The following is a 17,258-nucleotide window of genomic DNA, read 5'->3' as shown; positions in this document are numbered from 1 at the left end:
GTCCGACTCTTTGCGACCCCATGGACTGCAGCCTACCAGGCTCCTCCGTCCATGGGATTTTCCAGGCAAGAGTACTGGAGTGGGGTGCCATTGCCTTCTCCGTTAAAAAGGACTACCCCTTCCCTAACAGGAGAATCACATTTGAATATACTCTCAAGTTGTTCTTTCCCTTACATAGGAGTGGGGGTGGTGGACAGGAATGAAACACCTTAAGCTCGTCTCAATGGGCTTTTCCCACTGCCAAGAAATGGCCCAAAAGAGAATGTAGTTCGGTTTACTCATTTACTCATGAGTAAATTTTTACTCATTTTACTCCATGTCCTGGTGTGCCCCAGAGGGCCAGTTTTAGCTACAATAATTAGTGAGCCTGCGTGAGAAGGCAAGAGAGAACACAGCTGCTACTGCCTCATCTTAGCCAGTAACAAAACTTCCAAGGGCAGAACATAATGATAAGTGATACCTAGAGTTACTCAAGGGAAAATCAGAATATGAGAAAACTAAAAGGAAGCAAAAGGAAAAATAATAGAAGCAAAAAAAAAAAAAAAAAAGTGAGGATTAGCAACATGTGAATTTTCTAACAAAGACAGCAAAAAAACTGTTACAGCAACAATAATTGTTATTCTGAACAATCTTACAGGTATTGACTTATCTAATCCTGACAGTGATACCTGAAGTCTATTACTATCCCCAGTTTAATAATGTAGAAAACTGAGACAGAAAGGGAAGTGATTTGCCTACAACAGGGCCAGAATAAGAACAAGTTCTGGAGACGTTCCTCTTTTAGAGTTACTTTGAAAAGCAGTTGTTTAAAGAAAGACAGATAAGACAAGCAGGTGTTGGTAAATGAAAATAGTGCTTTCTCTTTGGCAGGAAACAATCTTGACACTACCAAAAAAGGGTTTCAAAGGCTGCCCAGATTTGGAGGACACCCAAAGCAACACCTGTCCTTTGCCACTAAAGTCCACAGAAAGCTTCTTACACGTGTGACACAGGAAGGGCCAGAGGGCTGAATTAGTACTAGCTGCAAACTTCAACAGTGAACTTCTTGTTGCTGAAGATGTTCAACCAAAGAATAACTTTTCCACTAGAGATTGTACGAAAAGAATTTCTATGCAGTGGGAAGTAGGCTACAGCTAGAACTCTTCCTATACAAAGTTCATTCTAATGAGGACTTCTTGCTGCACTTTAGGGCTGACGAAAACAATGGCAACTCAAAACTGAATCAAAACCTAAGCCATTCTATGTTCCAGGGAGTTGCCAACACCAAGCTTCTATCCCCAGGAGGTCTAAAATCCCAATGAACAGCCCAAGACACAGCTTCCTGCTGTCTTTAGGGACATCAATTACACCAAGGACCGTATCTAGTACTCCTTCAAATATGATTATATCAACAATACAATACCCATGTCTCAGTGCCAATCAGTAGGCTAGAATCACATTCTTAGAAGAGGTACAAGTTGACTAAAGGTTTGGGGTTAATTCAACCCAAATCACAATCGCATTTATTATGCCTCTTAAGGTTGACCATACCCATCTAGGACACTTGAAAGGTAGCATCAAGACCTGTCTGTAACAGACCCATCCCTTGTCATCAAGGAACAAATGGAAATGTACCATAAGAATTCAAAAGGTCATTATTTTTAAACTGTGTCTTTATTGTCCTTCAAATTACTACGGACAACAATCTGTGAGGTCTTAAATATATAACTAAGATGCAGAACTCAATAAAAAGGGTTAAGATTCTGAGCAGTGCCAGTTCTAACTACTATTTCTAGCCCCTTTGGGCAATGCAACCAAAAGCCTCAATAGCGGTGTCAGTTTGCCAGGGCTGCCATATCAAAGTACCACACACCCGGTGGCAAGAGACATTTATTTCCCTCCAGTTCTGGGGGCTAGAAGGTGTCAGCAGGGTTGTTTCATCTGAGGCCTCACTCCTTGGCTTGTAAATGGCTGTCTTCTCCCTCTGTATCTGTGCCCCTGTCTAAACCCCTTCTTCTGAGTTACTGTTGTTGTTCAGTCGCTAAGTCGTGTCCGACTCTTTTGAGACCTCGTGGACCGTAGCCCTCCAGGCTCCTCTGTCCCTGGAATTTCCCAGGCAAGAATACTGGAGTGGGTTGCCATTTCCTTCTCCAGGGAATCTTTCTGACCCAGGGATCAAACACATGTCTCCTGCTTGGCAGGTGCATTCTTTACCACTAAGCCACCAAGGAAGCCTCCTTCTTATAAGTACACCAGTCATATTACAGCCCATCCCAAAGATCTTATTTAACCTTAATTATCTCCATGAAAATCCTATCCCCCAGTACAGTCACCTTCTAGGAACTGGAGGTTTAAAGCTTCAACAAATGAATTTTAGGGGGACACAATTCAGCCCATAAAAATAGTATGAAAAGTGAAAGTGAAAGTGAAGTTGCTCAGTCGTGTCCGACTCTTTGCAACCCCATGGACTGTAGCCTACCAGGCTCCTCAGTCCATGGAATTTTCCAGGCAAGAGTACTGCAGCGGGTTGCCATTTCCTTCTCCAGGGGATCTTCCCAACCCAGGGATCGAACCCAGGTCTCCTGCATTGCAGGCAGACGCTTTACAGTCTGAGCCACCAGGGAAGCCCTAAAAATAGTATACTCTGTGGAAATAAAAGACATCCTAATATGGCCACTGCATGGCGGCAGTATGTAGATCCTAGATCTCTCCTGGGTCATCTATTTTTAAATAGAGGTTAAATTCACTGCCAGTAGCTCTAGAATTTTCTTCACTTATTCATACTTTACTAGAATCATTTTTCTCTCTCAGCTTATATTTGCTCAGTTGCTAAATAACAGCATGTTCATTAGGCACATGTACTAATGTGCAAAAATGGTAACAATTTTGTAGAATTTAGGTTCACCATTGTGTTAATTAAAAACTCATTCTGTCCTAGACTCAGAATGTGAACTCAGAGAACAAAACTAAATTAGTGGATAACAACAATGAACGTGTGTAAAAGAATAAAATGGAATGACACATGCCTAAAAGAAGGACAGAGGTTTTTAAAAGGAAATAAAGATAATGGCATGGAAGTGAAAATGGATTAGAAATACCAACTCCCTGAGTATGAGCGGATTTGTATAAGAATGTCATGACTAGGTTACCTTGGGAAAAGAGAAGACCCGGGTCCACAAAATTACTTAGGATCAAAACATACTACATGAAAGAAGTATCTTAGATGGGGAAGCAGAACAGTATAGTTGTTGAAAACATGATCTCTGGAGCCAGATGGCTTGGGTTTTAATCCCACTTTTGCCATTTACCATCTGTTTTATCTCAAGTAATTTATTTAATCTCTCTGCACTTCTGTTTTCTCATCTGCAAAACAAGCATAACAATAATCCCTACTGCACAAACCTGGTGTGTGGATTGAATGATTTACAGATTTTTAAATAGTTAGAATGGTACTCAGCTGAGGCACTATTAAGTCCTAAGAATTTGTTTACTTACTAACTAAACACACAATAGCACATTTCATTAGAAACATTATAGCAGAGTTAAGACTACAGATACTAGAGCAAGATCCTTTGGGGCTGAATGCCAGTTTCCATTGCCTACGTGAACTGAGAACTTCCCACTGCCTACGTAAACTGAGAACTTCCCACTGCCTACGTGAACTGAGAACTTCCAGATGTACAAGCTGGATTTAGAAAAGGCAGAGGAACCAGAGATTAAATTGCCAACATCTGTTGGATCATAGAAAAAGCAAGGGAATTCCAGAAAAACATCTACTTCTGCTTTGCTGACTATGCAAAAACCTTCACTTGTGTGGATAACAAGACCCTGTGGAGAACTCTTAAAGAGGTGGGAATAGCAGATCACCTTACCTGCCTCCTGAGAAACCTGTGTACAGGTCAAGAAGCAACAGTCAGAACTAGATATGGAACAATGGACTGGTTCAAAATTGGGAGAAGAGTACATCAAGGTTGTATATTGTCACCCTGCTTATTTAACTTACATGCAGAATACATCATGCAAAATGCTAGGCTCAATGAATCATAAGCTGGAATCAAGATTGTCGGGAGAAATATCAACCTCAGATATGCAGATGATACCTCTCTAATGGCAGAAAGCAAAGAGAAGCTGAAAAGCCTCTTGATGAAAGTGAAAGAGGAGAGTGAAAAAGCTGCCTTAAAACTCAACATTCAAAAAGTTAAGATCACAGCATCCAGTCCCATCACTTCATGGCAAATAGCTGGGGAAAAAGTAGAAGCAGTAACAGATTTTATTTTCTTGGGCTCCAAAAATCACTGTAGATGGTGACTGCAGCCATAAAATAAAAAGCTCTGATAAACCTAGACAGCATATTAAAGAGCAGAGACATCACTTTGCTGACAAAGGTTTGTATAGTCGAAGCTATGGTGTTTCCAGTAGTCATCTATGGATGTGAGAGTTGGACCACAAAGAAGGCTAAGTGCCAAAGAATTGATGCTTTCAAACTGTGGTGCTAGAGAAGATTCTTGAGAGTCCCTTGGGCTTCAGTCAGTCCTAAAAGAAATCAATATTGAATATTCATTGGAAGGACTGATGCTAAAGCTGAAGCTCTAATACTTTGGCCACCCGATACGAAGAGCTGACTCATTGGAAAAGACCCTGATGCTGGGAAACATTGTAGGCAGGAAGAGAAGCAGGCGATAGAGGATGAGATGGTTGGATGGCATCAACGAATCAATGGGCAAGAGTTTGAGCAAACTCCAGGAATTGGTGATGGACAGGGAGGGGGAGGCCTGGCATGCTGCAGTCCATGGGGTCACAAAGAGTCGGACACGGCTGAGTGACTGAACTGAACAACAACTGGTTACTAGCTTCCCAGAGCTCACATAGGGCTAGGAATGGACAATGCTCCCACCAGCCAGTGCAGAAAAAATCACAACGCATGGTCATCAAGTACAATACTTAGAAAGCACTGCCTCCATATAAAGAAAAAATTAGACCCACATGCTGCTCTGGGACCATCTACAAAGCCTAAAAGTAACCCTCAAAGGGATCAAACTATTTCTTTCTGATAATTTAACTGCATCTCAGAATAAAATTCAAGAACATTTAAAGAAATACAAACATAGCCAGCAAAGGTAAAATTATCTTGCTGTATCAGTGAACTGGTATGATGCATATGAGAGATACAAAAAAAGAATGGAATAAAACACTAATACAGTGACCAGAATGTGGACAAGTCTGGTGGGGTGGGGGGGGAGGCGGTGGATTTAACAAGTTGTCAATCCTAAAGCTATAAGATATTGCCTTAGATTGTGTCCTAAGAACACAGCTATCACAGGCTAGTAAGGCTGGGGAACCAAGATTCTGTAAGCCACATGGCACAGCTGAAAAAACAGGGGGTGAGGGGGCCTAGTACTTTAAGCCATGTGCCAAGATGGGGAACACCGTAGCTTGTGGGTGCTACCCAACCTACAATTTTTCTCAGTCTCATGCACCAAGCCTTAGTACCTCCAGAATAAGGTGATTTCAGGGAGGAATCAGCTTCTAATGCTGCCCTATGTCCGTCTAAACTTTCCCTCAATTGTCTTTGGAGTTTGAGTTCATATATCAAATAATGTCACTTAAGTCTGTATAATAAGTTTTGCTTCTATTTAAATTTGTCTTTTGCCACATTAATTTTTTTTCTAACAGAAAGCTTACCAAATACCTATTGATCAATCATACCTTCCTCTTACTTGAAAAACTTTTTCAATTGGTTTCTTAGTCCTTCCTGAAGAACTGTCCCTTTTTAGTTTCTCCTCTGCTCTGCTAGTTCCTTGTCTCCCGAATCTCTTAAAGTCAGATTGCCCCAGTCCAGGGCTCAATCCATTAACATTTCCTCCTTCTCTACTCACTGGATAATCTCATAAACCTAACGATTCATTTATAAGATGACAATTTCTAATTACATCTCTTTAGCCCAGACCTCACATATCTCTGACTGAATGTCTAATTAGCTATCTCTTGCAGTCCCCCAGTCTCAGTTCATGATAACTAAACTTTTCTAGCTGTTCAGTGCCAAATCTTCAGTTATCCTTAACTCACCATTTTCTCAGATTCTGCATCTAATCTACACTTCTTACCACCTGCACCATCGTGGGTTCAAACCACTGTCTCTCACCTAGAATATACCAGTAGCCTTCTAACTACAGCGATAGTGATTCTCTTCATCTGAGTTGGATCATCGCATTCTTCTGCTTTAATCTATTCAATAGCTTCTCAAGTCACTCAGTGAAAGAATAAGCATCCTTATCATGGTTTAAAAGGTCTACTTTATCTGGCTCCCCACTACATCTCAGATCTCATTTCTTCCCACTCACCACCTAACTCATTCCACACGAGCTTCACTGGACTCTGCTATACAAAGAACACACAGAGCAAGCTCTTAGATCAGGTCTTAGGCACTTTCTGCTGCCTCTGTCTGAAATGCTCTTCCTTCAGATATCACTGTTCTGGCTCTGAGACTTACTTCAGGTCTTTCCTCAAATGTCAACTTATTGCTGAGGACCTCCCTGGCCATCTTACATGAAATGTCAACCCCTGGATCCCACATTCCCCATCCCCCTTATCCTACTGTATTTTCTCAGTATCATTTATGTCCATCTCTTTTTACTCACTAATTTGTTTGCCTCCCTCCACTAGAATCTACGCTTACTGAGAGCAGGGACTTTACTCTTTTGTGATCACAGTCCTTCATGAGAAAAACAGTGCTCAGCATATAGTATGGACTCATTTTCCTTCTGTGTAAAATGTGGGTTTGGACTATTTAACCCTCAGAGAGCTCAAGCATTCTATCATGCTATGTTTCTCCTATGGGGTGATCACAGGGCTGTCCATTGGTTAAGATGGACACACAATTATCTAACTACTGATATGCTACACTACTTTTCCCCTAATTTTGCATGTAATAGAGATCTGTGAAATTCCTTTCACACAAGCCATCACTTTTGTGCAGTTTCTCCCCATCATTAAGGAGAAAGACCTAGGTTTTACTTATCAGGCCAGAAGCAATCGCTGAGGCCCACGTTCATCACAGTAGGTCTCCTTACCTCCACTGCAGTGAGCGGCTGGAACAGGGACTGCCAGGACTGCTATGGGCGTGTGTGTTCAAGAAAAAGGCAAGAGGAGAAGTAGCCAGAGTACATTCGGCACTAAAGGGGACTTTAGAGAGGGACCAGGCTGGAGCCGACGTGGGAGAAAGTACGTGCCGGTTCACTTCAGATCCTCGGCAAAGAGCAGAGATTCTGACAACGTACCACAGCAGAGAAAAACAGAGTCAGTGGTAATTTCTCAGCCAAAAAGAAACATTCAAAGTGGGTTAGTTTAGGCAAGAGGCTCAAGAAAAGTAAGTGGTCAAAAACCATTCTCAGATATTAATATCATACCCAGTACCAATGTTGGCACAGAATGACCATGGAGACTAAAACTTAATCCACAGAATTAAAACCAAAAAGTTAAGCTTTGGATATTCAAAGTATTTAGGTTGGCTTCTGTGAAAATGTGGTAAATTTACTACAATTCATCAATTAATAAGCAATAGACAATATGTTGTGTTCAATGACTAAAATTTCCTAGAGAAACATATATGTCAATAAAAGTAAAGCATTCTTAATAGTTTAAGTTGTTAGATTACATCTAAAATAATACCAAGTTGTTTAACTAACTTTTGTCTGAGTACACCAAATAATGTTATTTCACTATATATAATAAATTTTGCTTCTATTTAAATTTTCATTTTGCAGGTTATTTTTTTCCCCAAAAAAACAATTTAACCATCTTAATGTGTTAAATCCTAAAGAAGACTAAGTGAGATCATTAGACTAAACACAGACAGATGGTAAATATGAATTTCTATTTTTTAATCATATATAATAGACATGTCACAGATGATGAAAAATAATTGACAGACGCACAGCATTTGTGTAGTAGTGGTATAGCTTTCTATACAAATACAATATTTAACTACAATATCTTATTTACAAGATAGGAAAAAAACTTAAGTATCACATAAGCACCTGTTTTAAAATGATGTTAGTTTCCTGTATTGTTACTGCTACCTGTTTGGATTTGATGACATTCTGCTGCTGCTGCTGCTGCTAAGTTGCTTCAGTCGTGTCCGACTCTGTGCGACCCCATAGACGGCAGCCCACCAGGCTCCCCTGTCCCTGGGATTCTTCAGGCAAGAACACTGGAGTGGGTTGCCATTTCCTTCTCCATGATGAAATTCTACTTGTATTTAATTACATATATTCAAAAGAAATCTCCACCTTCCTATATATTATCCCTCTAGCTGGCTTCAGCATATTTCTCAGATGAGTACAAAATATGAAGATATAATAGGATGGTAAAATTTTTCAATATATTTTTAAATTATAAGCAAAAATATTAATTTTTCACTTTAAAAAAGAATTTCCACTTTTCTAAAGAACTCTAAATGACATCTAAATTTTAAAAATTAGTTCCCTAGTACAGTTGACACTTGAACAATGCAGGTGCCAACTCCCTTTGCAGTTGAAAATCTGTCTATAACTTCACAGCTGTCACTCCAACTTCATAGTCAGCACTCCATATCTGAGGTTCTGCATCTGCAGGTTCAAGTAACTGTACATTGTGTAGTACTGTAGCACATATTTATTGAAAAAATCTGTGGTGTAAGTGGACCTGTGGTTTTAAGGGTCAACAGTACATATAAGCTAGAGCTAATCAGAACACACAACAGGGTCAACAGTACATATATGCTAGAGTTAATCAGAACACACACTTTTCTTGTTAACCTGAATAACATTGCTTATAGGAAATTTTGGAGTCTTTAATCTTATCACATAAGATGAGGCTTAGCCATCTGATGAATATATAATTCGAAATTATGCAAAATCTATGAAAACCAAATTTCATTCTCTTTGCTCTTAATTACCACTCTGCAAACTGGTTATACTCTGGGGCTGCAGTCTAAAAAGGAATGTTTGAAAAAGGGAAGAGATTGATAAACTACTTCCTAGATCCTCAAGGAGCATTTTCCTAATCCAAATTCAAAGTCACTAAAACGGATACAATGATTAAAATTACCACTACACTAATGTTTGGAGAGCATGATTTTTAATCCCTATGTTTTCTTAATTGATGAAGTTTCTCTATTGTGGTCATTTACTTTGTAGGTTTAATATGGAAATAAACCATTTTTTTTTAAAGTGTGCCAATAGTTCCGACTTTATACTCCAAACAAGTCTGATTTCCCAAGGTCTGGTAGAATCATCAGTTCAATCAATGAGCATCCGCTAGCACTGAAGGGCAATGACCCAAAGGAAGCCCACTGACAAAGTCTGCCTACTTGAGTAGGCTGTGCTGTCTTCACGTAACCACTACCCTTCAGGGGAAGGAAATCTGAAGTGCATTCCCTCTGCCCTCTTACAGCAAAGGCTGTTCAAGACAGATCATTGAAAGGGAATGAACTCTAGGGCACTCCTTTCCCTGGTTCCCTAATTTGCTGATCAATTCACTCAATACTTCTTCGTAAAATAAGCCTGAGCATCTCTTGGGAAAGCTACCCTGAAGTGGAAGTCTTCTTCCATTCCCCAGCTTCAAAATCCTTACCTAAGTATTATTCCTATATTGGTCAACATAGAAATAAAATTCCCACCCTAAAAGACTCAGGCTTGGATCTGCAAGGGCAGATCTGAGGTCCTGAGCTGACAGGCCAAGAGTAGAAATACAACACCCTCTCTAGTCAAAAGAGGAGATATTTTCCTTTCCATTTGTTTCTCACATCCACTGGGGCTTTGACAGTTACTTTAAATATCCTTTTGCTTGCAAGGCAGGAAAAAAAGTCTTCATTGTTAGCCCGGCTTCCCAAGTACCTAAGAATCTTAGAGATCATCTAACTCAGTTTTCAGAATTAGAAACCCCGTATACCTCTGCCAGGGACCACTGTTTTGACCTTGAATTCATGAAGCCAGCCCAGCCCTCTTCCTGACAGGCATCTCCAAACCAGAGTCTTTATCCAAGCAAATGAAGGTGTGTTAGTTGGCATTAGTTCTTTTCCTGACACCTGCCAGTTTCCACTCAGAGACCCCAGCCTCCTTACTGGATCCGCAGGCATGGTGCTCCCAGTCTCTCTCTCCTCCGTTTCATCATTTTCCTGGCTACTCAAGCTTTTGCCCTTTCCCACTTGGAATCTTGGCAGGAAGTTCTCTCACACAAGAGGTATGCAGGCATAAGCCAAAGGAAACTTACAAAGGCTTCCCAAATTTAAGAGAAAAATTAAAGTACTTTTCTTCAAAATTATGATTATCAGCAACACCCCCCCTTAAAAAAACCTAAGAGCACGAAAGGCAGCAGTGAGGCAGAGTGAGGAGTCCCAGAGCCCAAATGAATCAGCTGTCCTCTGTCTGCCTGACATCATTCACACTCAGCCCGGAACAAATCAGAGTCCCAGGGAGCACCTCGTTCCTCCTCAGTGACAAGCATCAAATCCCCTCCCCCACACATCAGTCACAACCTCCAGCCCTGAAGCCGGGCAACAGTGAGGACTCTGGCAGAGACTGCACATACCAACTTGAAAACTCACACTGTGACAGAAATACTATTAACTCAGGAGGCGTGGGTCAGGCTGGAACAGCTGCTGCAGTGGGTAGCGGACTGGAACAAAGCACATTAAGGATCCCAAATCAGTAAATAATGAGCTAAGAATATGTGGGCATTTCTGCAACGTTATTCATTCTCAAGCCCAGACCTCATGGAGGACGACAGAGTTGTAATGTCAGGGCTCAGAAACCAATTTTAGTAAACTCTGTACTTCTTCAGACAAAATCCAGCATCATTTTAAATTCAATTGGTATTACTCTCCAGTCACTTAAATAACCGTCTGGTAAGAATAGCCATAAGTCAAATTAAGAGAAGTAAGCCTAGAAACTACTTAGTTTAATTTCATCCATAAATTATTAATGAAATAATTTCTATGGCAGATATTATATGAGGTAAGCTGCAGAAGAACTGTAAAGAAGGGTAAGTCACTGAACATTTCCCCACCTATAGAATGAAAATAGGTAAGATGCTTAATAGGTGGGTTGTAGGGAAGATTATTATATGTAAAACAGAAAAGTGCTTAGCATAGAGGAAGTGTTATAGAATTATTAGCTATTATCATAGGTCTTGCCCTCCCCAGAGGACAAGCTCTCAATCTAAAGGGGAAGATAAGTGCAAACACATAAGAAACCATCTGACAAAAGCAAATAAATTATTGAGCTAAACACTGACAGCTAAGGGAGTGAAAATTAAGCAAAATCTTGGTCCCCTGCTTCAGAGCACCTGCCAACTTCGATGAGATCCTCTCATTCATATGGATGACAAAGTATGTCAAACTGTTCTTCTAGGATAACATCCAAAAGATTAATTCATACTCCAACCAGCGCTTTTTCAACTGCAGGTCACAACTCTTTAGTGAGTCATGAGATCAATTTAGAAAGTCAGGACCAATATTTTCTTAAAAGGGAAAAAGAATTTTCAGAAAAGAAAATATCAGAGTGCTTCACACAAAGTGAGGGGAAGAATTATTTAGTGAAATTTGTGTTTGCAACACCTGTTATTGAAATATGTATTATTTATAAGTGCAAACACGTGTCATGGGTTACAGTGTAAAATCTATTACTGAGGGTCATAGTCTAAAAAATTTGGACGCCACTGCTCTAATTACCCAACCAAACTTACCCCACCCGGCAGCTACAGACACTCACTTTCCCTCTCCACATACCAGCCCAATCATTTGTCTCTCACAGTTCCTTTCCAGAAGCCCCTGTTCTCTATAACAAAAATGGAAACACTCTCTCAGAAATCTACCACCTCTCAACAAGTACTGAGTCCCACTTTGGGAAAGTCTCGTGATGATATCAGGGTCAGTCACAGAAGCCCACACTCCCACATCTAGCAAACTAGCCTCTGTCTATCCCCACCCCAAGCTGAGGCCATGCAGTTAAGGTGAGGTTCTAAGTTCTTACTCAATATTCTCCATTCTCTAATACCCAACCCCAGGCTACTTAATAATAATAACAATAATAATAATAATGGAATAATAGCATGCATATCTGGAGAAGGCAATGGCACCCCACTCCAGTACTCTTGCCTGGAAAATCCCATGGATGGAGGAGCCTGGTAGGCTGCAGTCCATGGGGTCGCTAGGAGTCGGACACAACTGAGCGACTTCCCTTTCACTTTTCACTTTCATGCATTGGAGAAGGAAATGGCAACCCACTCCAGTGTTCTTGCCTGGAGAATCCCAGGGACAGGGGAGCCTGGTGGGCTTCCGTCTATGGGGTCACACAGAGTCAGACATGACTGAAGTGACTTAGCAGCAGTAGCAGCAGCATGCATATCATACAGCTGTGATGAGGACTACTCATCACAGAGTGTTTAGAGTAGAATCTAGTAATTACTTACAATTGTTGGTTGCTTTTTGTTATTATTAACATCATTTTTCATCTAAGAAATGCAAGTTAAAATCACAATGAGATATTACTACCAACCCCTTAGATTGGTCTTAAAATTTAAAGTCTTACTATAACAAGTAAGAGTTAGTATAGACTCTTCTCTTGTGTTGCTGGAAGAGTGTATTTGCTATGACCAGTGTGTTCTCTTGGCAAAACTCTATTAGCCTTTGCCCTGCTTCATTCTGTACTCCAAGGCCAAATTTCCCTGTTACTCCAGGTGTTTCTTGACTTCCTACTTTTGCATTCCAGTCCCCTATAATGAAAAGGACATCTTTTTGGGGTGTTAGTTCTAGAAGGTCTTGTAGATCTTTATAGAACCATTCAGCTTCAGCTTCTTCAGCATTACTAGTCAGGGCATAGATTTGGATTACCATGATATTGAATGGTTTGCCTTGGAATTGAATCTGCCTTGCAATGCTGAGGACATGGGTTTGGTCCTTGGTTGGGGAACTAAGATTCCTCATGTTGTGGAGCAACTAAGTTGAGACTTTGCAACTACTGAGCTCCCGTGCCACAAGGAAAGATTTCACATGATGCAAGGAAAATCCTGTGTGCCGCAATCTAAGACCCAAATGCAGCCAAAATGTAGCCAAATAAATATTTTAAAAAAATTTTAAATACATATCTTAGTCAAAAGAATTTTCACATAGCAGATTCGATGAAAGTAACATTGCAATAAAATACAAGGAAATTAAAGCAAGAAAGTGGAAAAAGTAAGTTGGCATGATGCATTCTTTTTCTATTGCATAAGAAATTATCACAGACATAGCCACTTAAGACAACACATATTTACTATTTCAATTTCGATGAGTCTAGAATTCAAGCACAGCTTATCCAGGTTCTCTGCTTAGGGTCTCACCATGCCTAAGCAGAGGACCTAGATAAGCTGTGTCACCCCCGCATTCTTATACAGTGGCTTGGCTAAGGAAGAATCCACTTCTAAGTTCAATCAGGTAGTTAGCCAAATTTATTTCCTTCCTACTGGACTGAGGCCTGAGCTGCTTATCGGATATCAACTGAAAGCCAACCTCAGCTCCTAGAAGCTACCATTATTCTGTGCCACATGGGTTTTCCCAACATGGCTGCCTACTTCAAGAAGCCAGAAAGACAGTTTCTATGGTGAGTGTACTAACTTAGACAAAGTCTTATATACCATAATATAGTCACATGAATGACATCTTATCACTTTTACTCTTTCATTGGTTAGAAGCAAGTTTCAGGTACTGCCATACTCAAAGGGAATAGATTACACAAAAATATTAATAGGGGGAGGAGACTATGGGGGCCACCTTAGCATTTGTTCACCACACATGACTATGAAGCAGATTCACCAACAAATTTCCATAGACTACTTTATTAGGACCACCACAGATCAAAGTTAGTCTGAACATACTGCTATTTTTGGTTTTCTTTATATCCCAGCACTGAAAACATTAAAGGAGATCTTAAAACATGTTCTATGGCTGCCTAGCTATTGTTTTAAGGGATGGTGAAACTGCAACATAAGTGATAGCAATTTATAAGGTGATAATAAAATATTGTGTAATATCTTGTGACAAGAATAATTTATCATAAGACTCGATTACAAAGTTTGACATGTAGAGCTCATGGTTCATTTCTAAATCCATGTACTGCTTTAAGAATTTTTTTTTAAACCAATTCCAATTTTTACTACTGTAGCAGAACAAATACCCTCTAATTTAAGAAAAAAAAAAAAAATCTAAGGAATTCCCTGGTGGTCCAGTGGCTAAAACTCTGAGCTCCCAATAAGAGGGCCTGGGTTTGATCCCTGGTCAGAGAACTAGACCCTACATGCTGCAACGAAGAGTTTTCATGCCACAACTAAAGATACTGCATGCAACAAAAAAAGATTAAAGGTCTTGCATGCTACAAACTAAGATCTGGTGCAGCCAAATAAAAAAATGCTTTTTAATCTGAAAACAAAATGACTCAAGAAAGTTTATGAAGCTGGTATTGTCAAAATAACACAATTTTTAATATATTTAACTTAGTATATTCACAATATACTATAGCAAGCATCTTTTATCATTCACAATAAAAAAAAGCCTGCTCCTTGGAAGAAAAGCTATGACAAACCTAGACAGCTTATTAAAAAGCAGAAACATTACTTTGCCGACAAAGGTCCATGCAGTCAATCAAAACTATGGTATTTCCAGTAGTCATGTATGGATGTGACAGTTGGATCATAAAGAAAGCTGAGCGCCAAAAAAGTGATGCTTCTGAACTGCAGTGTTGAAGAAGACTCTTGAGAGTCCTTGGAATACAAGGAGATCAAATCAGTCAATCCTGAGGGAAATCAATCCTGAATATTCATTGGAAGGACTGATGCTGAAGCTGAAGCTCCAATACTTTGGCCACCTGATGAGAAGAACTGACTCACTGGAAAAGACCCTGACGCTGAGAAAGATTGAAGGTGGGAGAAGGGGACGACAGAGGATGAGATGGTTGATGGCATCAGTGACTTGATGGACTTGAGTTTGAGCAAGCTCTTGGAGTTGGTGACGAACAGAGAAGCCTGGCATGCTGTAGTCCATGGGGTCCCAAAGAGCAGGACATGACTGAGCAACTGAACTGAACAGACATTCACAATATCAATCCAATACATAATCAACATAAAATAAAAACACACTTTACATTCTTTTTTCACAGTCTTATTGTAAAAGAACAACATAGCCCTTGAAGACAGGACAAAATGGTTACAACTGATTAGGTCAAAGATGGCAGAAGTTCAACTTCCAGTAGACCTTGAGCTTCATTATACGCTCATCATAATACATTAACATATGCTAAATGACACACCTGTCAGCACCACAGCAGTTTCAAGGCCAACAATAAAAAGGCCAAATAGTGGGCAGGGCCCAATTTCTGTAAATCTCTTCCACTTCTTCAAAATTATGGAAATAATCCTCCTACTCATTAGCCTATGAAATTACCCAGCCCATAAAAACTAACTCTGCCATGTTTCAGGGCCTCTTGCCTTCTGAGATGGCCCACACTCTGTGTGGAATGTGTTTCTCCCATGGCCACTCTCATTTTCTAAGACAACCCCATGACCTAGGACCAGCTCTTACCTTTAGAGATGGACTGCATTCTGTCTATGACATGCATATACTCTCTAAGTAAATCTACTTCTTACCTATCATTGTGTCTCTCACTGAATTCTTTTCGCAATGAGACATAAATAACCTGAACTTCATGAAGTTTTGATATTTGGTATGTGAATATGTGATCTCAATTAAAAGACAGTGGGTTCAAGTTCCAGTCTAGTTTCTGGCTGGATTTGAGTCCTGGCCATGCAACCAAGTCCCAATTTGAGTTGTACAGTTTCATATATATTTCTCAAAATTCATCAAGCAAAACGTTTTGGGGACACCCAAAGAGCTTATTTGTATGAGTTATAACTATCAATAATAAATGTACTACAAATGGAAACTGCAAGGTTTTGTATGTGTGTGTGTGTTTAGCTTAAACAACAGACATTTACTTCTCACAGTCTGGAGGCTTGGAAGTCCAAAATTAAGATACTAGCAGATTTGAAGAATCTAATGCAGGGGACATGAGTTTGATCCCTGATTCAGGAAGATTCTACATTCCACAGAGCAACTAAGCCCGTGGGCTGCAACTATGGAAGCCCACTCACTCTAAAGTCTGTGCTCTGCAACAAAAAGCCACTGCAATGAGAAGCCAGCCCACAGAGCCCCCGCTTGCTGCAACTAGAGAAAGCCTTTATGCAGCAGGTAAGACCCAGAGCAGCCAAAATAAACAAACAAAACAAAAAAGATGCTAGCAGATCTGTTTCCTTGTAGGGCTCACTTCCTGAGTTATAACCAGCAGTCACCTTCTCACTGTGTCATGGGAGAGAGCAAGAGAAGGGGAAGAAGGAGGGGACTGGCAGTGGAAGCAGAGAGCCACAAGTATTCTCTGTCTCTCTCCCTCTTCTTACAAGGACACTAATTCCTTATAATGGCACCCTCAGGACTTCATCTAAATCTAATTACTTCTCAGACATTTTAATAATCTTATTTATTGATTCATCTGAAGACAGCAATGATAAACACATTACATGTTAGTATCATTTTAGTATTACTATAAAATTAAACCTGATTTGACAACCCCCTAAAAACCGTCCGCGCGGGCGGCTGCAACGGCGCACAAGCGCAGCTGAGAGGACCTACCCCGCGTCTGAGGTCAGGGGCGGTGGCCAAGGGTGCCAGGCTGCAACAACGCAGGAGCAGCGGAGAAGAGATACTCTGCATCCAAGGTCAGGGGCTGCGGCCGAGAGTGCCAGGCTGCGGCAGTGCAGGAGCGGCCGAGAGGAGCTACCCCACGTCCGAGGGCAGGGGCGGTGGCCGAGAGGAGCAACCCCACATCCAAGGAGCGGTGGCTGTCCCGGCACAGGAGGGCCTAGAGGAGCTACTCCACGTTCAAGGTCAGGAGGGGCAGAGGTCAGGAGATACCCCTCGTCCAAGGTAAGGCGCAGCGGCTGTGCTTTACTGGAGCAGCCCTGAAGAGATACCCCACATCCAAGATAAGAGAAACCCAAGTAAGACAGTAGGTGTGAAACCATACTCACAGGAAACTAGTCAATCTTATCACACTAGGATCACAGCCTTGTCTAACTCCATGAAACTAAGCCATGCCCTGTGGGGCCACCCAAGACGGGCGGGTCATGGTGGAGAGGTCTGACAGAATGTGGTCCACTGGAGAAGGGAATGGCAAACCACTTCAGTATTCTTGCCTTGAGAACCCCATGAACCT

The 17,258-nt window shown here is 40.8% G+C and overlaps 1 protein-coding gene across 1 annotated transcript in view; it reads right to left on the bottom strand.

The window, feature by feature from the left end:
* MAST2 (microtubule associated serine/threonine kinase 2) overlaps positions 1–17,258 on the bottom strand; it is a 118,031-nt gene that overhangs the window by 85,823 nt on the left and 14,950 nt on the right. Inside the window, exons 2-3 of the mRNA XM_010847895.1 lie at positions 10,082–10,635; positions 7,050–7,244 (exon numbers count right to left, since the gene is read on the bottom strand). Of these exons, the coding sequence (XP_010846197.1) occupies positions 7,050–7,244; positions 10,082–10,131 (245 nt within the window). The 5' untranslated portion in view covers positions 10,132–10,635. The remainder of the gene's footprint in view (positions 1–7,049; positions 7,245–10,081; positions 10,636–17,258) is intronic.

This window comes from Bison bison, unplaced genomic scaffold (genome assembly GCF_000754665.1).
Source record: "Bison bison bison isolate TAMUID 2011002044 unplaced genomic scaffold, Bison_UMD1.0 scf7180017864256, whole genome shotgun sequence".
NCBI lineage: Eukaryota > Metazoa > Chordata > Mammalia > Artiodactyla > Bovidae > Bison > Bison bison.
Note: the sequence above shows the minus strand (reverse complement) of the source record. Positions and strands in the feature narration are given on the sequence as shown.